This window comes from Trachurus japonicus, chromosome 6, assembly GCF_045865225.1.
Source record: "Trachurus japonicus isolate A0001 chromosome 6, Traja_1.0".
NCBI classification, from domain to species: domain Eukaryota; kingdom Metazoa; phylum Chordata; class Actinopteri; order Carangiformes; family Carangidae; genus Trachurus; species Trachurus japonicus.
In genome coordinates, this window is record NC_140912.1 from 16,976,251 (window position 1) to 17,003,329 (window position 27,079).

At 44.6% G+C, this 27,079-nt stretch overlaps 1 protein-coding gene across 23 annotated transcripts in view; it reads left to right on the forward strand.

The window, feature by feature from the left end:
* Positions 1–27,079, forward strand: part of frmd4a (FERM domain containing 4A) — a 101,660-nt gene that overhangs the window by 43,333 nt on the left and 31,248 nt on the right. For 13 of the 23 annotated variants that reach the window (XM_085779418.1, XM_085779415.1, XM_085779421.1 and 10 more), the window contains exon 2: positions 23,181–23,246. In XM_085779418.1, the coding sequence (XP_085635544.1) occupies positions 23,181–23,246 (66 nt within the window). Of the gene's footprint in view, positions 1–7,152; positions 7,892–20,124; positions 20,662–23,180; positions 23,247–27,079 lie in introns of those variants that run through there. The other 10 variants (XM_085779401.1, XM_085779407.1, XM_085779404.1 and 7 more) reach the window with 3 other exon arrangements.

A 27,079-nucleotide genomic window follows, 5' to 3' on the forward strand; every position in this document is an offset into this window, starting at 1 on the left:
CCCTTTGAAAGCTTGTTTCTTCTCACTTGATACAGTGTGACTTCATCAGTTTCATTAACGCACCTCTTTGAGGGAACGCGACTTCTAAATACCATCGGCTCCTCTGAGATTCGCCGGTCGCTTTGTAGTTCTCTCAGAGGATACGGCAATACACACGAGCGCACACATACTTCACACATGCTATCATAAATTACACGGCGTGGCTACTGCATGTTGGATGAAACAGCTTTCACTTTAATAAGCTCAGACGTGTATATTCCCACCCAACACAAAAAATGACTGACGTAACCTTCATATCTCTGTAAATGTATAAAACTCTAGCTGATTGATTTGCAGAAGAAAGCTCTTGGCTGTCTTTCTGGGAGTGTCTTGTTTGGACTAACTGAATCTGTCTTGTTGTCGTAGTGCATGCTGAGAGAAAACTGAATAATAATCACTGCCCCTAAGACAAGTGATGGTGGTGGTGCTGGTTTTGGTGGTGTCCATCACTTGTAATTCACTTTGGATAAAAGCCAAATGAGTAAATGTTCATATCGATGGTTGACTGGCAGGTAGACACACTCACACACATACCCTCACTTTCAAATTACCAATCAAGAGAGAAAAGCAGATTTTGTCACATAGGAGTGGAGTAAGCTCTCTCTCTCTTTCTCTCTCTCCCTCTCTCCTGATTGCATCCCTTCTCTGCCTCCCATTCCTCTTGCAGCCAGCTGTGTCTGGACAGGCTGAACGGGGGATTACTTGTTGTGATGATTTACATACACTCACTCGCATAACTATTGTGTTGTGCTGAAAGAAATAGATGGATGTGCATCACCTTACTGTGCGAGGCAGTGAATGCATCAGACTTTCAGAATATCATCGTCTATTAAATCAAACAGGGCAACACAGTTTTAAAGGGAGACTTTAAATCCTCAGACTGTCTGACTGATTCCTCTCCTGGGTGATGGCAGGTGAACAAAGCTCAGTGATCTACCGGTTTCTTCCCCAGAGGCGAGGACGACCGACTTTCTTTTGACGTATGATTTTACCTTTACCGCGTCCTTAGTGAGCCTCTGAAATACTTTCACTTCTATACACAGCTGCAGTTTTGTCCTGCTCTGACATGTCGCATTAGATAACTCATTGCATTCTCATCCAGTCTCCATCTTATGCAACTGCGTGAGCTGCAATGGAAGAACACATGCATACAGACAAAAAAAAAATATTGACAAAGTCTGTATCTACGTATACACAGCAGGGGAATGCTGCAGTGTGGAGGGTTTATTGCTGTAAGCAGCACAGATCCAATGAAAAGGCATTTCGCACACTCGTTTTTCCATATCCATTGGCATTTCCCAGTGAACATGCAGAGACTGGTGCGCATCCCCGCTGGTTAAACCCCCTTCTCGGAAATCATTTGCATTCTTTAAGTTGTTGTGAGAGGTGTTTTTTAATGAATGAGACCTCCATCTGCGCCCTGCCACCTAACTAATGCAGATGAATTGTTTCACACGGGGGAAGTTTCTGATGGATGTGGCTTTCGCATCACATTTAATTGAGTAATACATACGGGGAGAACATAGCTATCCCTGTTCAACTGCTATGACACATTTGAACAAAACACGCCTACAACAATTAAGGGTGAGACAAGCTTGATTTGTACTCGATGAATCAACTTCTTATCTCAACCTTAGATTTATCTTGTCCTTTTGGTCTTCCTCTTCATATCTTGACTTGACATGCCTCTTTCCCTCGCTACATCTTGCATAACACTCATTACAACAGTAGTTCTGCGAAAGCAAAAGTGACAGCAATGGTGTGAGTGGTTTATAGAAATGGGAAGGGTTTATAGACAGAAACACTGTTCTGTATGTTGACAGTATAATGTCATAGTGATAAATTGCACAGTTTCTGTTGACACTTTTAAAACAGCTTCTTTTTGGGGGTGTTTTCTGTATAGATTACCCCTGTGAGCAGGCTGTATTAGGATTATCCTCCGCCTTTGTCATCCTGCTATCGTGTTAAGCTGCTCAACTCTTTTCTGTGAAATTAAGAACAAAAACAGCAAACAAACAAAGGGGAAGACAAGATGTGTATGTGTGTTTACGCAGGAGAAAAACATTTCAGATTTTCGGCGGCTAAATTGCTCTCCAAGGAAACATGTTGTTGTCAGGGGCACCGCAGGGGAGCGAGGGTTTAAAGGTGGGAGGGGTGGATCACTGTCAGGGAAGGAGAAGTTCACACAGGCACACACAGACACACACACACACACACACATAGACACATGGTCAAAACACACATTCATGAGCAGGATAGGAATGCAAACAGACAATAGCATGACTGTAATTTACCCCTACAGGCCCTGAAAGATAGAGGCAGCCAGACAAGTGGGGAGGCAGGAATACTAATCGATCCTCGTTACGTTTAAACATCTTGTCTGCACCAATCACAGAGAAGGTCAGCGCTGGACTCCGGCATTCTTTGGGTCAGGTGGATACTCGGCTGGTTTCTCATCAGGCTGATCTAATTGTCTCGATATTAAAGTCAGGATTCATTTAAGCAGCTGTGAAGTTGACACTGAAAACCAATGGACCAATATTGAAAATTGGTCTGTTAATCTGTTATTTATTTATTTATTTTTGCCTTTACTAAATAGCAGTTTAGAGCTTTGAGATTTTCGCCCCTTCAGCTCTGCCTCGCTACAGTATTGATTCCCAGGGATCTCAGCCAGACACCCCCCCCCACCCCCGCCTCCCCAAGATTTAGACTGTAGGTGAGAGAGCTGTGGTCAGTCAGTCCAATTAAAGAGACAAAGAAAAGTGGGAAAGACGGGAGAAAAGAAAGAGAGAGGTGGGAATAACGGGAGCTAAAGGCTCCTGTATAGGCCCCTCACCACACCCTGTTCAGCATGAAAGGGGACCCCCCTTTTCTCCCCAAGGCAGCTCATAAGGAAGAATGTTTTGGAGCGAGGGAGGAGGGAGAGACAGTGGAGACTCCCACCCTTCTCTCCACCCCATCTCTTTCATCACCCTCGGCTCTGATTTTTTCGTCTTCTATCTTTTATTCCTCGTCCAAAATCAACCCGCAGACCTATAGACACACAGCTGTGTACCAGTTCAAAGTAAATCAGCACAGAACATGATCAAACAATGAGGAGATGATCGCCTATTGACTGTGAGTGAAGGCTGAAGGCAGTGAGCTGCTGGTAATGTGTTTTCTCAGTTTGCTAGCAGGGTAGCTATGGTGAGACTGGACTCCTCTGTCCTGTGCCAAAACATCCCCAGTCCATTGATGGATGTGTGTGTCTGTGTGTGTGTGTGTGTGTGTGTGTGTGTGTGTCTGTGTGTGTGTGTGTGTGTGAGTGTGAGTGTGTGTGTCTGTGTGTCTGTGTGTGTGTGCAGAGCTCAGAGTGATTTCTTCATTATCTCTGCTTCTCTATTCTCAGAAATTGCTTTATGGAATCCTTTTGAGGAATGGGCAGAGCAGGGAAGAAGAGAGAAGATGAGTGTGGGTTGATGGGAAGGAGTCTGTTAAATTCCATCTCCCCAAAACAGGATGTAGAGACCCCGAAATGTTCCTGAAATATCCCAGCACAAATGTGCCTTTTGTTAGACAGAGATAACATGACCCAATGAGAACGGAGGCACTGTCTGTGACTCATTCATATGAAGGGGTTTATTCATAGTTTGTGTGTGTGTGTGTGTGTGTGTGTGTGTGTGTGTGAATCCTGCAATGACAGAATAAAACAGAAAGCAGGGGAGAAAAAGAAAGAATATGTGTTAAAGACTTTATTGAATATGTTGGAAGCAAGAAGGCCCATGTTTGTGTGTGTGTGGGCTAGAGTGACAAAGAGAGACGGAGCGGGAAAGGGTTAGAAAAAGAGGGAGAGAGGTGCAGCGCCTTGTTTTCCCGTGGGTGTACTGCAGTAACATAGTAATCCTCATTAATATTTATCTGCCAGGCAAAGTGGAGAGAATGATTAGCTGTGTGTGTGTGTGTGTGTGTGTGTGTGTGTGTGTGTGTGTGTGTGTGTGCGTGCGTGCGTGCGTGCATGCGTGTGCGTGTGTGTTTGAATATCTTCTTGAACATCCCTTTGTGCTTGTGTATAGCATATTACAGCATATAACATATGAACTAGGTCAACTTTTATACTTAAGAGACTGACAACTCCCGGCACTTCAAAGGTTCTGTGTCATCATGGGGTTTGTTCATTGCACGCATGCACAGAAAGTAGTATTTTCACTTTAATTATTGCAAGAGCACATATGTACAGGGAAACCCAAAGTTCATGGTATGCACACATACATATAGACATATAGAAGCTCCCGGCTTTCATCACTCTCTCAAACCACATTGCGTTATGTTATTGATTTTTCTTCTTGCACCTCTAATACAATCACATTCAACTAGACTGATCGGGATTGAATTTCAGGCTGGGCCTACACACGTGTGTCACTTATAATCTCTGTCACAGTGTGGCATTATCACGTAATGAGCCTGTGAGAAAAGTTAACCTGTAAAAAAAAAAACTAAAATCGCTGTCAGGTATATTTTAACTTTAAAATTACAGTAAAAGAAAGGTACATGAGTAGTACCTGTGTGTCAGTCGCACATTCTACGCTCTTGTACACAAACAAGTGATTTAGTGAATTTATGTGCTGAAGAGCCTCAGTTGTGAATGTTCTTGTGAATTTATAGTGTCTGTGACCCATTTCCCTCCACTGCTCTCCCTCCCTCTCGCTCTCTGACACTGCCTGCACTCTAGTATAACACGCCTGAGTGAAGATCAGAGAGCAGAGGGAAGATTGAGAGATAGAGAGAGAGATGAGGGAGAGATGAAAGTGGGAAGGACGGGGAGAGATTGAGGCAGGAGAAAGTAAGAGGGGTGGAAGAGCATACTGAGAGAGATGGAGTAGTGATGGACGTTTACTCCTTATTTATCAGAATTATTGCCTGTGTCAAGACGACTGGGGCGACCTCAGAACAGATTTTAGGTTTTTATTCATCGTCGTCAGTATGTGGATGAATGTGTGAGAGAGAGACTAAAGCAACACAGATTATCTCACTGTTGGGCTGTCAATTCCATCTGTCCACTACGACACTGATTGTAAAAATCCTGAATAGTATCTTCTCTTCTCTGTCTTAATAGTCGGCCAGCTGACGCTCGGGCGATGTCTGTTTACATCGCATGGTCTCGCTCGACCTTTCCCAGGATTCAGCAGGACATAGCAAACACATAGACTCATGGGAACGGTGCACTGTCATACCTAACCTCTCGCCTCCCTCCCCTACCACAACAAATATTTACACCCCTCGTAAATTACAGTGGGTGAGAGGTGAATGCCTCCACCCTTCGTGTGCAGCTCCAGCCAAGCTGATTCATTTTGGAAAATTCACACATTCCTCATGGATTTCTCAAGACGCTGCCGAGAGCAGAACAACATGAGGCCCAGAGGCGGAGAAATGAGGAACTGGTGCCGAGGAATGAGACAATCTTGGAGCATGTGGTTGGTAAAATTTAAGGAGATATGAGAGCGTGTTGCATTATGAGGAATTAGGATTTTTGTGCAACGAACCTAACTGTAATCCTTTCAATTAGCCATCTGTGCAAATTGTAGTGAGAGTGGAGAGTGAAAAAGAAAGTAGCGCACAAATGGAGAGAGAAAGACAAAGAAGAAATAGCCTACAGTAAATTGGGCTCTCACTCCCATAGCTTTAGTCATAACAGTATTGTCTCATTGTGGAAAACCTAAAAACACATTTTTTTTGTTTGACTTTCCACAGTGTATGTTTTATTAGTAATAAAAGCTTACTCATTTTAAGGAACTAACAGATTTTATTATCATACATCAAGTTATATCCACACACACACATACACAGACACACCATAGCTCAGCAGTACAGGATTGACCCCTCGCATCGATAAACCCCCTCCATGAATCAGAGCAGGCTCGGAAAGGCCATTTAATCCAACCATAGTCTGATTGGGTTCGGTTGGAAGGCGGAGAATTACTGTACAGTACAGAGTTATTGAATTCTCTATTGATCAAGGCTTTCAGAGAAAAGTGGAAAAAATAATTCCCTTTGCTGCTGCTGCAAAAAAGGAAACATCCACAAGTATATTTTGGGGCTTTTTTTGCCTTTATTGGATAGTATAGTTGAGAGTGACAGGAAATGGAGAGGCAGAGAGAGAGGGGGAATGACATGCAGTAAAGGGCCGCCCGATGTGGGATTCAAACCGGGGCCGACTGCAGCGTGGACTGTAGCCACTGCATATGGGGCGCCTGCCCAACCCACTGAGCCACACGGCGCCTCTATTTTTTATTTCTGAATGTCATCATTTGGCGTAATAAATCCAGAAGAGACCCAGAAGCTCATGGACAGTCTGTTGTTGTGTCTGTGTTTGACGCACTAAATAATGCTTTTAACATTTAAAATTACACATAACAAAGAGATCAGTGGTCATTAGAGCTGTATTGTTTCAGCAGGACCATTGGCAACCAGAGTTTATAACAGACTGTCGAGGATATACACACTGGCACTGTGGGCTTGGCACAGCTTGTATATGGGGGTTGTATTGCCTCCATGTGGCCATTGTTGTAAATGGGTGTGTGTAATCAAATGCATATTAAGGTTCATTGTGGGTTTTTGTCTCAAATAAACAATTAAGTTTGACGTAATCGGTTATATTTACATTCTTTTGCTCATTCTGTCGGAGGATAATGTGTGGCGTTGGTCGGTCGGAGTAACAGATGGGTTGCATATTCTTCTAATTTTTGGAAGAATCTGATAGGTCAGGTCAGGATACTCCGGCCTGGGAAAACTGGCTCAGAGGAGGAATGTTTCCTTTTTTAAAAGCATTCTGGCTAAAGTCCCAGTGCTGTCAGAAAGTAACATGCTCATGTCTTTAGAGACCAAATGTCAGCATTTTTCAGTCCAGTGACTATTTTGGTCTGTGTATGCATGAGCGCGAGCTTGTGTAAAGTATTTATGTGAGTGTGTGTGTGTGTGTTTCTAGATGTAGGATGAGAAGTATACAGATAGCATCCCGCCTGACCAGGTGTTTACAGTGTATAGGAACACGACCCTTTCTCTCTCTCTCTCTCTCTCTCTTTGAAAGGTGAGACGGCGAGAGCGAGCGAGGACTGGTTGCTCTTCATGGGAGCTGCAGTATTAGAGTGCATATCGCTTTAAAAACAACTACCAGTCAGGGAGACCAAGAGACCGGCTGCATTTCCTTAGAGGGAATGTTTGTGTTTGTGGTGCTCAGACCAACGAACAGAGGCTGCATTGCCTCAGAGGGGAGGAAAGAGAGAGAGGAGGAAGACTAGAGAAAGAGTCAGCAGGGACCACTGTCCGTGTGGGACCGGGGCAGAAGGACTTGCGGGGGTTTTGACCTTGAGGAGGCATCAGACCGCTGAATCCCAGAGAGACTGAGAGGACAGAGGCAGGAGAGGAGGAAGCCGTAGGGTTACCGTGTCTCACCGTGGCTTACCTCTAGAGATGACCCTGTTATTATCTATTGGCGCTAAGTGGTATCAAGAGGACAATAAAGGCAAATCATATCTTCTTATTACCTGGGCCTCTGTGGATTTTACCTGTAACGGCTCACCTGTTGAAATAAAGCTTTGTGTTAATGTGATACCTGTGGACAGCCCACCGATATCATCCGGTACTGCTGTGCAGACCTCTGGTGGTGTGTCTCGTCACAGAGGGCTCGGTGTCGGTCCGTGCTGCTGTGATGGAGGCTGTTCTGTTGGGTCTAGACGAGGTGGTCTGCACTCGGCAGGGTCTGCTGTGGACTCTCACCTCCACGGCGCTCCGACGCCTTCGCGTGCAAGCCAGGAACCTTCCTGGACCCTTGCACTTATTGCACACACACAGGTGTGTTTCAAGGCCGCTCTATCAGGTAGGCTGCACCCGACATACACACTAGATAAACATAAACTACGTTTGCATGTGTGAATCTGTGCATTCAAATAGGCGCCTCTGTCTGCATGTGTGCTACCTGTTCGATGGAGGACACTATTATAAATGAATGACTCCACTGTTGATGTCAAGGATGGGGACAGACAGTGAACATTGCTGCAGGCCAGGTATGTCCTTTAGGTAACAGGCCGAGGCCAGAGACGGCAGCAGAGTTAAACTGGTCTAATTTGTTTCATGTGAAGGACAGAACTGGGTTAGATGTTGTGGCTGTGCTGGTGCAATGGGACAGACAAGCCGATGAAGAAGACACCGCTTATACGTGCGTGTGGAGTGCTGTCCCACCATTTTAATCTCCTGCATTGAAAAAGCTGATTTGTTTTGTTGTTGCTGTGAATAATTATCATTTGTTGTTGTTGTTGTTGTTTTTGTTGTTGCAAAGCTTGAACAGGAAGTTGTGTTGCTAGGGTCACTATTAAGGAGCAGAGAACTAAGCTGTTAAGCTTGTAAGTGTTTCAGTGGATGTGAATGGAGGAAGCTTGCATAAAACACACACACACACACATGGTTTTATAGGCTGTCTGGTGACCAGGCCTCCATCGTGTTACAAATTTAATCTTACTCCATGGTAACTTTTGATGCACTAAATATGTTGGTTTGCTTTAAAAGAACACTTTCACCGGCCTCAATTATTTTTAATTGCTTTATTAAAACCAACTGCAGCTTTTGTGCCTTGTGTTTGTCTAGCTGTGATTCAGCAAAATGGTCGCTCAGTATTCACTCCGCCGCGTCTGGACCAGTACTCAGGGCTTTCATGGAGACATTAGTATTCCCAGGCACGTCACCTGCCCTGTATGCAGCTGGCACCACCAGGACAAACCCAACAGTCTTACAGAGAGAGACTCACCAGGCCTGTTGCTAGATAACAAAGCACAAAATGATCAGTGTGGTAACTTACATACGTGAGCACGGCCTCCACGCATGTAATGTATATGTAAACATCAACGCAGACACTCTCGCCACGTGTGTTTTCCTGTCTCTTTGGTCAAATTCCCTTTTTACTCTCAAGAGGAAAATAAGCTGGTTTGTTTTTCTTACTTTTGTCTTAATGTGCTCTTATCTAGCTCCTATGTTAAAGCATCCTGAGGGAATGTTAACACAATCAGAGGAAACTGAAATAATTTACCCAGGCCTCCCTAAGACAAACCCATCCTTAACACCCCCTCCTGGTTGAGAAACACCCTATAGTCTGAAAGAGACCACGCTAAACCGCTGATCAAACAGAGGTCTTCTAACACTCTACCAAACATCCTCTGGACGAGGGCTTTGATGAGCTGAAAACAATACCTCCACCTGGCCCGATGGAGTGGTACGGTCCAAGGTGGAGTAGCTAATAGTGGGGGGAGTTGCGAAGGCTAGGGGAGGAGGGGTCAGTGTGTCAGGCTGCAGGATGGGGATATCCCTGGCTCACTGCACTGCCTCCCTTCCTCTATTACTGTTAATGAGATACCCAGCCTCACACAACTGGCACATACACAATAGAGAGAGAGCAACTGTGTCTTCATGTTGTATCAACCTGTTTCCACTCCTTTTCCACAGCAGTGATCCAAACATGTTCCTCCATACCTCCTTTTCCTTTTTCCTTTCAATTTTTGCTTTTTTTCCTGCTTAAATTACCTCTTCATTTCTTATTTAAGCCTCTCTCTAATCTTTTTTCAACTCTCGCTGGGGAAGGCATCCATCACGGGCAGTCCTATAAACTCAATCAGGACTCTAGCCAAGACATTTTCCTGCACTCCAGAGTGCCGCAGATATGTCAAGGTGATAATTTTACGCTCAAGGTGCTTTTGCATGTTGCATGGAGGTGCAGCATGCACTGTATGATTGAGCTGCGGCGTTACAGTAACCAGCAGCCTGCAACATTTGCGAAATGTTGTTTGTTCACACACATGTGCTCTTATGTCACTCATGAGAGAACGCAGCCATGTGTTCACACGTTCATACATCAGGCTGAATAATATTGACTCAACAGCCTCCAGTCACACATTTTCCTCTGGTGGTGTGACCCTTTAAACAGGGTTAGAACAGAGAGGCGTGTGAGGCCAGTGCTCTGCTGTGCTGTGTTAGACAGTGTCTCTGGGTAATTGTTTGTCATTTCTCACATTGCTCTCCCCTGCATTGATTTCAACTGTGTGCATTTTTATTTTCTTTCTCGTTTTTCTCACACCCCCAACACCCCACACCCCTCTTTACCACCCGCCCCATCCCAAAAGCAGGATATCCTGCATGGGGAAGAAGCAGGGGTAAGGAGTATAGCAAACACAGGTGGCTGGACTTCCCCTTGAGTTGCAGGAATGTTGCATCTGTAATCACTGTTGTCCTGCAACACACCAGAGCTTCTCCAAGCCATCATTTTGTTCTTATGACTACGAAGTGACATGTCATTAAGCAAAACGTGTCCTCAGCAAGTTCAACATCCCTGTAGGTAATTGCAGACTTGACAAGCTAAACATCCCAGATAGACCCAGTTTATTTCCTGTTATAGTGCTTGGTAATATCAGTAGCTGACAGGAAGCTGGTGCACCCAGTCGGCAAATAAACTATGATCCAAGCTGTCTCCTAGCAACGCAATCCCACTGAAAAGTTTTATGCATATTTTATACCTTGCATTATGTCACATCTATCATACATATTCATCGGGCCTCACTGCTGTGTTCGTTCGGAGGCTCATACTCTGCTGCATCGTATTTAGGATCGAGAGCCGGGTGGTTTGCTCCCACTGAACTCATCTGGTCCCGTTTCCTGTGAGAAAAAGCTCTGTCACTGATCGTATTCCTCTCACACTGACAAATCCCAGCCCATAATGATGTGAAGCAGAGACCTAGCAGCTAAAACCCTAAAATAACCAAAGACACACAATCCTCCCTCTGTCTAGTGGCTGGTTCATTTATGTCTGTACAGTTACGTCTTTTGTTTGTGGTGTGATAAACTGTAGGCGCTCAGTCAGACCACGGTGTTTTCAAGCAAGTGGATTTCTTGGAGGGAGAGTCCACTGTGGTTGCCAGCAGCTCCCCTGGATCAGGACACGACTGTACTCAATTCAGTTTGTCAAGTCTTTCCGACTCTCATGTTTAATTTATCATCCATTTGTTCTCATGTTCCACTGAAACAGATTTCAAAAAAACTACACTCATGTCAAATGGGCAAATATCCAGAATTGGAAATTTGCGTGGCTTTGCTAATTCCCAACCTTATTAATTTGTTCCTGTCTTCCAGCCAAGTCATTATAGAGGTTGAAGTTGAACTTGTGACTTCCTACTGAAGAATTTTGATCACTATCCCTGTCTGGCAGCCATCTTTGTTCTTACTGCCAAAGTCAGGATCTGTATGTGAGAAAATCTTTTCCCAGAACCAAGAGAGAGCTTTGGTGTTGGGAGGGGGGAAATGAGGGCCAGAATGGACATTGTCTCGAAATTTTCCAGGGCCTTGCTCTCTTTTTTTGTTATAATTTTCTAATTTGTTTGCAACTAGCCAGAGGCATGTTTGTGTTTGATATCCCCGTGCAGGCCCACACACACGCACTTAAATGCCCCTCCGTAGATTCTGTCGGTGGTTGAGGCCGTTTACAGTGTCTCCCTAGGGAAAAGGTCTTATTTGCATAGTTTGCCTGGAAAACATTTCCACTGCTCCATTCCCAGGTTTATCAAGTAGTGTGTCAGTGTGAATGTGTGCGTGTGTGCATGTGTGAGAGAAGGGGGGGGGGCTTAAGAAACATTTCCTGTAGAGATTCATCAGCAGTTCAACCATGGGAAACAATTCTCACCCCTCCATGAATCATAAATCATCATCAAAATTTTATCTGTCCTTCATATTTTGTTGCCATAAATATGTCTGATGAGTGTGTTGGAGATCTGCAGTCTTGTTACATGTTAAACATTTAAAGCACCGCACCCCACCCCCCCACGTGCCATGTCACTTAGTCACTGCGCACGATAAGCTTCTTCGACATGTCAGAATCTTAATTTCTCTGGAAGTGTGAGAATATGCACGCTACTTGATAGGACGGCCGCTCACTTGATTAATTACAGGCATGTGAACGCTCACTTCCTCACACGCGTCCTCATGCAATCATCCCAAAGGACTTATCTCCGATTTAAGGCACGGTATTGAAAAATGAATGACATTGCTATTTTGGTCTGTGGCTGCATGACACAGAAAAAAAAAGTCCACAATATAACGATTGCTGACAGTGTTAGGGCTACCAAATATGGACACTTTCCCAGATATCAGTTGCCATGTTGGAGACTATTCAGATGTCCAACGTGATGAAACTCGGTGGTTGCGATATCTGGTCAGTGTTGCGTTGGGCCAAGGTTGAGAGGCCTACTTGATAAATCCGGCTGGTATCCCTCTAAAATCCTCTGAGTGTGTCTGAGCTGTGGCCAGAGCCACAAGTGAGTGGATATGATGAGGTTTTTTGAGGGTGGTCCTCCTCCACCCAGTGAAGTGATAGGTTTAACTGTGGCATTAGTGATTAGGATATAAGCGTTTATAATGTTTTAGGTTCAGAGGTTAGGGCCTCAGTATAGAATGGTAATCCCAGAGGATTACCAGGAGAATCTGGTGAATATCTGAGGAAATCCCTGTCAGGGACTCTCAGATCCTCTGTTTGTGTAGATATAATATCCTCTAACAGCGTGTCCACATGTGTTTACCGAGCAGAGGTTTAAAGTTTTGTATGTGTGTTAACGTTTAGTGTTATATTACCGCTGAATGAGGGAAAATATGATTCACACATGTTCAAATAAAATGGAGCTTCCATCCATCCAGGCCATCCATGTCCTATACTGCTTATCCATGGAGGGTCACTAGAGCCAATCCCATCTGACATACTGTAGGGCGAGGGCGAGGTACGCCCTGGACATGGAGACAAACGCTCACATTAACGCCTATGGGCAATTTTGAGTTGTCAATTAACCTAATGAGCATGTGAGGCACCCAGAGAGAACCGACACAGGCACAGGAAGAGCACGCAAACTCCAGGATCAAACCATTCTTGCTGTGAGGCGACAGTGCTAACCACTGAACCACCATGCCGGACGCGGTGGAGCTTCATCATTCAATTTTCAATGTTCCTCTGGGGAGGTACATTCAGTCACTATACTATATTTAATAACTTATATCAGCTGGCATGGACAGCTAAATATGAAAGCTAGTCCATGTGGACTCTGATGGATTTTTATTACAAGTTTAACACTTTAACACTGTGGATGCCTTCAATTTCTCTCTGTCTGGTATGCACACCTGTAGGCTAAATTCTACATGCACAAGTTCAATGCGCAGAAAACCACAGGGGGATGTGACATGTGCAAGCTCTCGACCAATAATTCAACCACTAAAGCTAAAAAAAATGAACCCAGGTTTCAACTGTAACTTTACGACATGATTGATCAGGTTGTTTTTTTTTTATTTCCTGAGCAAAAGCTTTCCACCTCCTACCTTCATACTCTGGCTCTCCCCGAGGTGAAATGGCCAAATGGAAGACATTCAATACCTTTACAATGACAGGATTCCCTTTGGACGAGAGGAATTGCACACACACACGCGCACACACATTCACATATACACACACAGACCACACAGACTTGCCAAAGGGCTCTCCCTGCAGATGAGCTGGGTCATTTTTCATTACCCTGGCTCAGAGGAATCAAGTGTGTAGTAATGGAGCACAGTCACATTGAGCCAAAGCTATGGAGGGATAAATCCCAACTGCAGAGCACAGTGGAGGCAGAGCAGACGGGCTGCAGGACAGAGCCTGTGGAGGGGCATATACTAGCTCTTCTCCACCCCTCTATTTGTCACCCGAACACCTCAGACTAGATCCTGGGGGAAGATGAAGGAAAGGTCTGAAACGTGTTCCCACCGTCTCCTCTTATCTCTCTGCTGCTTCTGTGTTCTTTATTATCTTGCCCCAATTTGTCAGCCTGCCTCATCTCCGGTTTATTCCCACTTCTACCTGTCTGCTTCGCCTTTGCCGTCTCTTCCCCTGTGAATTCCTTTCCTCGCTGTCTTCGCTGTCGAAGTGCGTGTTTGCGTGTCTCTTACATGTCCCTGTACTCATCTTGCACATAAACCCTCCCACGCCCCCTAGGATAGCCTGAGGGAGAAATACGCGTGGGAGGACAAGGGGGGTGGTCAGGTGGAGGTATGAGAGATCTAAATGTTGACTTTGTAGTGCAGATGGTTCTCGTGTCTTCGCTGTTCAAAGAGCACGATACTGTCATCGGATGGACTGAATGGCTTTGTGAGGGAAACATTAAATTCATGCCTCTTTTACCTCATGTTTACACCCCTGGGTCGGACCTTTGCCTGATACAGTGTCCTCCTGGCATTATCTTACAGCGCCTCCTCCTCTAAGTGCCCTACTTTTCTTGCAGAGAGTGCCCGACAGAGACGGCTGGATCTCTCAGAAAGTTGTCATGGCAACTTTTGTTTGCATCTTAGGCTTGAGAGCACGGGGGAGTGAGGCTGGTCAAACATTTATGTGCATGAGCTTGTGTGCGTGTATGTGCTTAAAGGTGCAGGTTGTGTCTTAGACTTAAGAGATACTTTATTGATCCCATGGGAATTGTCAAAAAGTCTCAGTGCCACTCAGATTTTAAAAGCACTTATTGCACTGACTAAGAGTTATTATGGGGGGCGGAAGCTCACCGAGCCCCCATAAAGCTGGTACCCTGAGTGATGTCGTTCTGACGCTGTCTCCCCTAATTAGCCTGGAGGGTCTCTGGAGCCCTGAAGGACACGCACACACGCACACAAAGGCAAATTAGCAAAGAACAGGGAGGATTTAGGGTGGGTTTTACCCCCAAATCTCTTTTCTCTTTTTCCCTTTTGGTCTCAGGGTACGTATTTGGAGGGCTAGTGGAATACATTAGAGCTGTGGCACATAAACACACACAGTCACAGACACACAAAAATACACACACTCACGCACAGGACTTTGCAGACAGGACTGTTTAATATTCAGCAAGCTAAATGATTAGGGTGTTTGGTATTCCATCCAGTCGAAGGACAGGGGATGGAGGCCACGGGAGTTCAACCGCTCTGCAGTGCACACAGTGCCCTTGAGTTTAGGCCACAAGCTGTGTGTGTGTGTGTGTGCTGTGTGTGTGTGTCTGTCTGTCTGTCTTGTTTATTTGCTTATGAGAAACTGAGAGAGAATCAGAAGAAGCCAGAGAGAGATAAAGAGAGGTGAAGGGTGAATTGAAAAGGTTCAGTTGGTTTACAGACTTAAGTGTATCATCACTAACACACACACACACACACACACACACAGAAGAGCTGTATATGTAGGACACTATAAGCAGTGCAGAACCAAATACCTCGCTCTACGTCACACTGCTTTTCTGCATGCATTGCCAGCAGTATCAGTGAACGCAGGGTTACTCAGGTCTTCGGTGATTTCACACTGTGTGAATTATAAATGAATAGAGGAGGTGTATGAGTAAGAGATCCTTCCCCTGTGAATGACACACTCGCACACACACAAAGACACACATTGACCGGCCAGATCCTTGCAGATCAACCCCCATGATCACTAAAACTGCATCACAGAGATAAATCAGTCCAGAAAACATGACATCACACTTGTACCTATTTGCCCTGAGCCTCTCAGTGCTTCTTATTAATGCGTCAGTGCTCTGCCTCACCCCCAACCCGCTTTGTATCACATTGTCCTCTGTCCTTCCTCAGAAGCTCCTTCAGTTACCTCAGATCTATTTCATCCAAAACACAGAGCAGATGTATGGCCACATTTTCAGAGGCACACCCACTAAGATACACACACACACACACACACACAACAGTGGTGCTTATAATGGCTTTATCAACTAAGTGCTCACTTCAGTCTGGAATTCATGGAATGTCTAAAGCGTGTCAGTAAAGGTCAAAGCTGACCAGAAGAAGACGAAAGAAAGGCGGTTTCCCCTCCTTTGGGACATAGGCAAAGCAGAATAATCCTTTTTGACTATTTTGAATACAGGTCGTGGCCATAAAAGCACAAATGCAAACACATTCAAACTGCTGGCAACATTAAACACAGATGACCTGCATGCACGGTGACAGCAGCCAGTGGTGACCTGCTCTCAAAGCAACACACTGTGGCGCACTACCATCGCGCTGCGCTGCTCGTGAAAGGCTTTTATTTGCCTGGTTGTCATCAAGGGACACATTTGCCATGGTCCAGTTTTAGAGCTCTTTTTTATATTAAATATAACTTCAGGCTCCATGTGAGTGCCTGTGTACATCCATCTGACCCAGTTATTTTCTGCCACAGAGTTCTGGCATCAGTGAGCGCAACATGCAAAAAAAAGGAAAAGGGTCTATTATGGATTAAAAGAGGAAAAGAAAGGAAAGCAAGCAATTGGGGAAAGGCAAAGGTCATGGAGTCTTTTGCATGTATACATTACTAGCTGAAAGCTGAGTAGAGTTTCAGTTTACAGCGCAAGATAACACTCGCTGTAAAAATCAATGACGTAGTTATGCTGGACTTTCAAAAATGCATTTAATGAATTTAAGATCAGTTAGTGACCTTTCAGCAAAAAATCCAAAAAGAATGAAGAGAAAAATTTCAGAGTATCAGGAATTAGTCAAGAACAAGGCAAGGTTATTTGTGTTATGACTACAGGGCATGTTGGAATTTACTGTAGCGATGCAAAATAGTAACTCTGGCTCACGTTTTGCACAATATTGGAAGTGCCTTTTCATGATTTGTTCTGTTGCTGAATATAAAACTGCTGTTACTGCTGGCACACACACTCACATTTATAAAGCCATGATAGCAAACCTTAGATGTGTAGTGAAGATGTAGGAAGGAACTTTTGTACGTCTTCTGGGAGTTTTCAGCATGAAGCCAGGAGATGATGCCAATTCATCAGGGATTGAGGCTCCTCTGGGCGCACATGGCAGTGTAGTTGAACTTATACAGGAAAGGATGGATTTGTGTGGATTCAGCACAACTGAAGTTTGGATCCCACTAAATCAACTATAAAGTATGGCTTCAGTTATCTTCATTGTGCTTATAAACACCTCACAGCAGTTTTCCCGTTAAAAGCTGTGTTTAAAATTCATAAGTGTTAAACTCATAAGCTCTGTCAGTATTAGTCAAAGTTGTGATTCAAGCTAAAAAATGAAGGGGAAAAAATGTAGAAAAGTGTTTTTTTTTAGTAAAGTCTGGGAATGGAGCTTTGTAGTAAAATGAGAACAAAGCAGAGCTGGCTACAGAAATATCTGCTGTTTGTTTGAAGTGCCAGTGTGTTTCTGATTTTAAAAAACGCCCTAACTGGAACCACATTTCAGTCCCAAAGTCACTCACGGGCAGGGAGGGTGGAGCTCACAGACACACAGAAAAACATGCGCACGCACACACACACACACATACATATATATATATACACACTTGAACAAACAAAACAGATCTCTCGCAGTCAGTCATTTCTCAAGACATTCCTGGCTGCCTTTCCGTGACCCTCCCAGCTCTGTCTCACTCTGCTGCAACACGAGGCACTGGATGGAGATGAGGACGGGATTTGGCCCTGCTATTATTTTTCCATCAGGTTTTCAATAACTCATCGAACTGCAACTGCGGTGTATTGAGACCTACAGTATGTTTTGCTGAATCTTGTTTTGCTGAATCTTGTGTTGACATCTAATCTGCACCATATGCAGATACTGTTACATTAAAACTGACGACGAGCCATAAAGCTTATTCAGCCATAATGATCTCAGCATCATAAATCATCACAGGACTGCCTGTGTCAGTCCACGCTTGCTCCCAAAGTGACGTGTTTAAGACTGTGTGTTTGTTTAGTCTCCATAAACACGGGAGAGACTCAGACAAAGACAGAGAGTGAGAGCGTGCAGTGTGTGTGTGTGTGTGTGTGTGTGTGTGTGTCAATCTTAACTGCCTACCGCAGCGTCGCACAGCCAGGGTTAAAGAGATTCTCCATCTTGCTTCAATTAACCGTTCAGAGCTGTTTATATCACATTCCGCCAATATAGGTTACCTTTTCCAGCGCAGAGCATCGACCCTGGTCCCCTGCTCGACCCTAAAACCTGACTCTACCCACCGCCTGTTCAAACCCGCCTCACCCATTCGGATCTTTCCCCTTTGGACCCCAGCTCCCTACAAATACACCAGATCAGCACCTCGTTACGACCACACCTCAGCCCAGAATAGAATCCCACTGGCTGCATAACAAGGCTCTGTCAGGACCCAGATATGTCACACCTATACAAGTGTTTCTCACCTTGTGCCTGTTGGCAACACTCTCTGTAGGCCCTTCAAAGGTGACCATGTGTGGAGGGGAGTTAAGAGGCATGGTCGTCGTACAAACAGCTGGACAGTCACTCACTTCCTGCTTTCCTTCCTGTCCTCATTCCTTTAGCCCTCTGTCTTATTTTGCAAATCTTACCCCCCTCTCATTCAGCTTCTCTGGAGGTTGTCACATCCTTCCCATACAGCCAGGAACAATAATTCATAAACTGTTGTGTTGAAGTGTCCGGGATCTTTTCTTCCGCATTTTCTCCTCTTTTCTATCTTCATCAGTTTTATCCTATCCTTCCACAGCCTGCATTGTCCCTCACTCCCCCCCTCCCTCCCTTGCATTGGTCAAACAACAGGGCCCTTGTGATAGCAAACTGAGGAAGCAACCAATAAAGAGAGATATGTATTTGACCGGAGAAAGAGAAGGAGGAACGGGTGTATGCATTAAAGCCAAAAGAAAGAGTCATCTGGAGATGTTTAAGTTGGACAGGCCAGTTTCCGGTGTCTGGAACAGGCCAAAAATATCCAGAAACAGAAAAATCCAGCAGGAGGGGAAAGGATACACCTCCTCGTTTCTCATGTGACCTTCCACATTCAGCAAACTAAGATGAATTTCAGGCTTGAGGCATTAACCGCAGTTCTAACTAACCACATAAAATCTAACTGCATCGTCATATTGCTTGATGTATGGGAAAAGTATTTCTAAAGGATTCTAAAATTTAAGATTATGCTTTGTATTTCATGTTTGTTGCAAATGCAGGTGACTCAGACGAACTGTATTTTTCACACAGACTCTGAAAGTTAAGATTATCTTTAGACAACAAAAATATCTCAGATGCCGATATACAGTATGTATGTACATTGAGCTTAATGTGGCCTCACACTGTTTTCATAACATGGGGATTACTCATGCTGTAATACAATAATAGAAAACAGGCTAGCCTGCACTCGTAGCGTGATTCAAAGACTGTATTGACAGTAGGTATTGGCTTATCCCTGCCTTCCCAGCACACATTAGTATCTATTTATGGTACCAAGAACTGGACTCATTTTGTTATGTTAACAACTTGCGGTTTTAACGGCTGCTGCTCCAGCTGTGTAAGGTGAACACAAGTGCCCAATTTAGGCCATACAGAAAAAAAAAAACGAGAGTGAGAGAGTCAGTCCAACGGCTGCACTGGAATGAAGGCCAGGAATCATTCAAGCGAGCCAAACCTGAGAGCAAGGAGATTTGTGTTTAAAAGTGCAGACAGGAAGTGACAAGCTGGAGAGTCAGAGGGGGAAAGGGAGACCCAAATGAAACTCCTATTTGGTTGCAGCCAGACCATTTCAGGCTTACAGTATAGATCTATCAGATTCAGAATGCACATGGTATTGGTCTAATATATAACAGCATGGTCAAAGTCATATGAGGATAGTCTTTGAAGGGGACCCTCCCTCCCTCCCCTACAAAGAGTACAGTTTATGGAAGTGCAGCTGATTTGTAGACTGTGATCCCTGCTCATTGTTATTTATCAGCCGTGCATCAGTCGTTTTTTTTAATAGTGTGCTTTGCAGACACGGATGTCTGTTAGGGTTCGCGAGCACACGGATACGCGCGCGAAGAGGCAGAGAGAGGTCTGCAGTTTCTCATGGCTGTGAGAGCTGCTGCAGAAAATTTCCCCTCTCATCCCCTCCTCTCCCCGCCCCCACATCTTGCCTCCATTATTCCCGTGTTTTCCAAGCAACTCCGGTGACAGGGAGAGAAACATCGCTTGCAAGTGAGTGCAACCGTGGAAAACGACTGTTAACCCATTTCTTCCGGTGCGTCGTCCCGTCTCGTCTAGTCTCGTCCCGTCCCCCACCCCTCGGTTGTTGACCGTTGGTACGGTCCTCTGCCTCTCCGCACGTTCACACACACCGTTAGTGCCGGTAGCGAAAAAAGGGGGAGTGGGAGAGAGGTGGAGTGGCGGAGCGAGCGAGCGAGCGAGCGAGCGAGGAGGTGGGGGGCGGCGGTTGAGCTGTGGTCGACCGGGACTAGACCCGTGTGAGAAGAAGCTCTCTGTTTTCGGAGGGAGGGATGAGAGAGAGAGAGAGAGAGAGGAGCCAGCCCCCGGTAAACGCTGCGCGGTCGTCGTTATCTGCAGCCTGAGTGGTAAAGGACACGAGATGTAGCGGCTGTGTGAAGAGGATACAGAGGATACACAGCAGCGAGCTGCGTCGCCACTAAGTAACTAATGGTCACTAACATGGATGCTGATGTGCCTCCTCCCCTAGGCCGGCCGGTGAAAGGGGTGTTTTTTGATTATTTTCTGGCAGTAACACGGCTCGTGTCGTTCTGGGATTAATATTTCGGATATTTTCATTTTAATTTTTTCCCTATTTTTGTCTGTCTCTCTCGGAGCCGTTTTTTTTAACCCTGTGTGGAAGAAGCCTCGTTTGTTTGCAAGGTAACTAATGATAACGTCACTGCCGCCCGTCGCCAGCACTGAGCAGGCAGGCATCACTGTCAACTGTGTTTAGTGTGCACCTCTGTAATTTAGGTGAAATAATGAGGCGTTGTGAACATGGCTGCCTCACACAGTAGTGTTGGGTTTCATTCTTCATTTTCATCTCTTGTAATCTCCAACCGGTGAGTCAGGCCCGAGGAGGTCTGTAGGTTAGCCAGTTAAAACCTGACTAGTAATAGGTCAGAAATTTTGGTGGGAAACAATACAGCATGAATCACACACCAGGGCTACACCTCAGCCTGTGATTCTGTCAGATGAGCTGCATGATAATATAATGTTACAACCTGATCATCAGACCTCAGTGTAGAAAGATGTGTAAAAGAGAGCATAAAAGATCCATCTATGTGTAAATAATATGTTACTAACTCTCCAATGATTAAGCCACACTGCATTAACTGAACATAATCTGCAGTATATTTTTTTTCAACCATGTTAAATGACAGCGAGCTATTCATAGAAACTTAGTACATTTGGTTTCATGGTGAATAGAAACTCAGTAGCATGTCCAATACTGCAAAGTGATTTTTATGACTAAAACCAATAAGCGTATGTCTCTGCCAGATTGGGCTGCCTAATTTTAGCCTGAAGGCAGTGATTTGTTACCTTGACATTAAGGTTTGTACTATTCCCAGGTGCCTCAAGCAGAGTGCCAGTGAGAGGGAGTGTGTATTTGTGTGTGTGTGTGTGTGTGTGTGCGCACTGTCTGCATTGCAGTTTAAAGTATTCTGCAGACGAGATACTTTGGTAGGATGTTTTTAGTCTGTGTACTGTTCTGTCTTCTCTCCTGTCACACTGTCCAGACTCAGTGATTGAGGTAATGGAGAACAAAGATTAGTTTAAACAATGCAGTGTTTTCAGTAATTCTGTTTGCATACAGTCTAGTAACTTTGCCAACTTTTGTTTACTTATCATATCAGTGTTCCTCTGTTATCCATATTCGGTTATACTGGATTGTGGTGGCAGCTTTGACTTAGTAGTCGTCGTGGTAGTACCGTAATTAAAATCACTGTATACAGTATAAACATGGAAAGTTTTGGGAAAAGGTAATGAAACTCCAGACAGGAGATGAAAACAAAAGGCAACGCTGGAAAATGTAAGGGTGTGTGTCACTGACTGTGTGCACAGGTGCACCCAATCTAAACCCTCAAACCACAGGAGATCAATGGTGAGTGGGAGGGAAAACCGAACCCTTCAAAGTACCTAGAAGGCAGGCAGACACACACACACACACACACACACACACACACACACACATGAAAAAAAAGTAGTCATTCTGCAGAGTTCACACAGGGATGGCTGTTGAGACACAACTCTGTCACTTCTTTCCCTCTCTCTGTCTGGTGTCTTCAGCTCTCTGCTAAACTCCCACCTCCAACCTGCCACCTGAATGCCATTTGGAGTGGTGAGAAAGTAAGAGTATGCTATACTCATGTTGTGGACACACCCTTACCAAATTGCTAGAGCCTCAGGTGGCACAATATGATCCTTCTCATGGTGATGAGTTACAAACCGGTTACGCTTGTGCTCATGTTTGTGGCATTTTCGCTTTGATGGGAGTTCTCGTTGATGTTTGTTCGACAATGAGGATGTCTCTCTCTCTCTTTCTCTTCTTTCTCCTTCTTGTCCAACTTTTCTAACCCCAGCACCCCACCCTTCCACACACATACCCACACACACACCACCCCCACTCGCCCCATCTCCCAGATGTGAGGGAAGTGTGGGAGGAGCCAGGGGGTGTTTGTGTTCCTCAGGGTCCCCGCTTCCTGTTAAATTGTGGAGAAACTCCACATGTGCTGAAAACACCACAAACATACACATGCTTGAACAGTCATCTTTTCTAGGTAGTCTGACTCTATTTCTGTGGTGGATATAAACCCTTAGTCTTATTATATTTGTTCGAGTTTGATCACACAGAAGGAAACGTATTGACAGGTTTGGGGAGATGTCTTTCTCTGTCGTGTGTAATGGTCTGATTTGTTGCACATTGTTCCCACAGTTGACTGTTTCATCATTGCACCTGCTTCATTGTTTGTGGATGAACTTGGCAGATGGATATTATCAGTTTTTGCAGCTCTATTCGGCAAATCTTGTATCAACAACATGGGCAAACACTCGAGTGCACAGTGACAGCAGGCAGGCTTCACTAACTGTGGTCACTGATGTCCATTGATGAATAATGGATTTCCTGTTCAAGGAGGAACGTTAGAAATGTCAGCACAAGACATTGTCTCTACTGACTCATTGTGCATATTTAGCTCAGCTAACCTTGTTAAGACTTCACTGAGATCCCACACTCCAAGTCTCCCATACTCTGTGGGTTATTGGGAAACTTAAATCGTTTTCTTAATGTGCTTGCTTGGCATCAGTGGATACCCATACTAATGTCTGCTTTCGATCTATATCATTATAATATGTAATACATATTAACATGGATCCTTTGTTTTTTCTCTGTTTTTCAGATGACAGAGGGGAGGCGATGTCAGGTCCATCTCCTGGACGATCGGAAGCTGGAGCTTCTTGTACAGGTGAATCTTTCTTCCTCCCACCCTCTCTCTTTCTTTCTCTGTCCTTCTTCCTTCTCTCTTTGCAGACTCTCATTTCCTTAGAGCGAGGGAGAAGAGATGTCTGGTATCCTAAGGGACCCGGTTACTGCTGACCAAGGGAAATGTGCTCAGCAGTTGGTGACTTTGCGCTTTCTTGATGTTCACCTGATCTCTACACAGACACAGAATCACACAGCAAACCCTGCCCTAATACACTGTCTCTGTAGAAGCTATGCACCGAGAAACACAGGACAGCCCCAACCGTAACCTAAACAAAACCTTTACTTGCCCTGAGCTCCGGTCGTAATTGTTCATCCCTTCGTCCCGCCTACCCCTTGGAATGCCTCAGTCATCTACATGTCTGCTTGTCTGACTGCTTTCTTGTGTATCCGTACATCTCTTGAAATTGATGCATCTTCCAAATGTCTTGGAAAAACAAAGCAGCATGCTGCCCCCCTCCCCCTACGTCCAACCTTCAATCCTCCCAGCAGGCCTTTCTGCAGTAATGACCGATGGCCATTTCAGAACCCTGCCCTGGATAATGTATTTTACAACACACATTATATAAGGTGGAGATTTTCTAGTTGTATGACACTCTCTTTAGTAACCTCACTTAATTTATTCTTCTCTCCATTGATTGCTGATATCATTAACTTTGGTCATGTATAAAACCAGATCATGGTTTGGCTTCATATACCAAAGCATATTTGTACAAAGCTCTTTCCACTCTTCTTAACCTCACAAGCCCCACTTGTGTCTGACCATTACTTGATTCCTCTGTAAAGAGAGGCAAAAGAAGAAGAAGACAAAAGAAGTTAATTGCCCAGGAACAGGGGAAGAGGAGCAAGTGGAGAGCAGAAAGACCGACACAGAAGCTCAGGAGATTGAGAGGGAGAGGGTAAAGCGAGATGAGAGCTCAGGAATGGAGAGACAGGAGATGACACTAAAGGGACGGGAATAGAGAGGAGAAAATGGAGGGGGGGAGCCGAGGAAAGGTCTGCTGACTTTCTGATTTGATTACTCTGCCAGAACTGATCTCTCTCTCAAAGTGGTACTTCTTTCTGCTCCTCTGCCCCCCTCTCTCTCTCTCTCTCTCTCTTTCTATATCTCTCCGCCTTTTCACTCTTCACCCTCCATATCACATTTTCTCACTCAGCTTCTTTCTTACCTTTACCTGCCTTTCCCTGGATGTGTCTCCTAAATCTCCAAATAGCAGCAGCTCCATATCCCCTCACCCATCCATCCTCTCACCGCTTGATCATCAGGGAAGGAAATGACAAAGAAATAAACAAGAAGACGCTTGAAGAGTCACATAAAAACATTGCAGTGATCCCTGTTATTGGCTTAGATTTTTTTTACAGGTGCTTGAAGACAAGTTGCAAGCTAAAAAAATAATTTCTGTTAATAATAATATACCCAGTGGTAGCAAACTGTGTTTTGACAGTTTGGCAATGATATTAGCAAGAGAGAAGACATAACAAAAAGACAGGAAGAGGGGATGTTATTAACACATCACTGCCATTTAAATCAGGATAGTGTTGACTTTTTTTTTCTTTTTCTCCCGCTCTCTGTCCCTGCTTCTCTCCGTTGGGCGGATGCACAGTAGGCCAGCAAGTTGTTAGTAGGACCACAGAGAATTACAGTGTTATTCTTAGTTTTCCACTCAACTAAGAAACAGTCAAGTCAACCGCTCATTTGCAAAAAAAAAAAAAAAAAAAAAAGGATGAAGGGATGATCATAATTCATCAGCGGTGCAAGCGGTTGTATTTCTCAGATATTAAGACAGTGATCCAGCATTACACGCTTCGCTGGGCTGCTTCATGTCTTCACTGATCATTTAACAGCGCTGTGGTCAAGTATGTCCTGTTGAGGTTTTCATTTAAGTTCCTGACGCCACGCCAGGCGCACCAGCGAGCCAGCGAGCTAGCCTCTGAAAAGGCTGGATCTCTCATTCTGTCACTGGCTTCTAACATTGACCAGCTGTTTAATCCCAGAAGTGTTGTTCACTTTTTTCCTCTTCCTTATCCCCTTCCTCCTCTTTGATAGCGTGTCCTCTGTGGTCTGTTTATGGAGCATCGCCTCATTGGCAGGGAACTATGTGCCAGAGGGCCAACACACCTATTGGCCAGGTTGTAAAGAAGATCGAAGCTAAGCATCAAAAACATCACAGGCTGAAAGTATATTCCAGTCATATGGCTATCGCTCCCTAATGCTGAAGCGTATAGTGAATACAGAATACGCTTCCATGCTGATGTCTAGTGAATGACAGGGAAAAAAAGAGGCACTTAGGGGTTTTTACTTGTGACCCACCATAAGGGAAAGGTGCTACAGCACAAGCATTAGTTAAAATATTAAAACCAGACTTCAAGAGGGGGAAATTATGCACTTAATGAAAGGCGTGTAGCAAAAACCTTTTCCTTTCTCAACCTTGCACTGTAAGAACTGCCACTGATGAATCAGTTAGTGTCCCATAAATCTGAGCGACCGTGAAGGCGCCCAGGGCCTGACTTGCTGTTTGCAGAGATTGGGCTATGACTTGCTGCCAAGCCAGGCCAGTGAGTTGTTGTGTGTTTGTCACTTGTCTGTGGGTTTGCTTTCGCATGTCTCCGCCTCACTAGCACTTCCCTGTAACTCTTCTGCTGTTAATTACCTGTGCTGCTGAGGAGGCACAGGCTAAATGTCTATTAGTAGTAATGCTGTCTAAGCTAGCAGAGAGCTTTACTGTCTGATAGATGGCTCCATACTGTGTGTGTGTGTGTGTGTGTGTGTGTGTGTAGAGAGAGATGTGTCTGGATATGTCTGGCATGTGTACTGTAGCTCCATTATTGTGTGTGTGTGTGTGTGTGTGTTTAATGTGCCGTATCACTTACTATATTACCTGTCATTCATTGTCTCTATCACCATTGGTATCTTCCACAACATTATTACACATCCGTTTTGTATCTGCCTTCTCACAGATAGGGCGTGCAGTCAGGATATGTGCAGTCGTGAGAGGAGGATGAGTCGTCACTTGAAGAGAGTCTAACTCAATTATACTATCCAGTGCAGCCCATGTGATTTTTTTACAGTCTGCTTGGTATTCATAACAATGTTGAGGGGAAGAAGCTCAGCCTAACCTTACAGAAGTCCTTGCCTTGTTCTTTTTTCACTTTCAGTCATACGCTTCTGATATTCAACGGTGTATCAGCGGTTTATTTTTGTCTCCATATCATCTTTTCATTCACTATCAGTGTCCTCGTGTCCCTGTCCCCAACTAATTGTTTGTTACGCTGCAGTGGCACGAATCATGTTTAATTGATATTGTTGCGGAGGCAGTTGACTGTTGCTGTGTGGGTAATGAGAGACCACCACCATAATGTGTCTCAGACTAAACCAAAACATACATTACTGCTAATACTATAACGATTGCCGGTTACTAGACCTAAAATTTCCACATCTAACATCTTTTGAACGCTTCAAAGAGGCCTTGTGTTGCTCTCATGAATGGCTGCCATCCCACTTGGAGAAACAACAGAGCCAGGAAGAACCTTTGTGGATGGGACTACCAAATTTTCAGTCTGACAGATCAGGATGTAAACACAAGTCTGATATTTTAAACTACATGTAACCATAATAAATACTAGATTAACATTTTTTTGACTAAGAGAGGTTGAGTTTATTATTACAAATGTAAATATGCATTTGACAGTAGTAGCGTTAACTAAATCATCCACCACAGTAGACCTGTTTTTTCTAGTTAACATCTTCTGGTTTCTAAGTCATTCAGATTTGAATGTCAGCAGGAACAGCCAACCTATATGTTAGCTTCTCCTCAA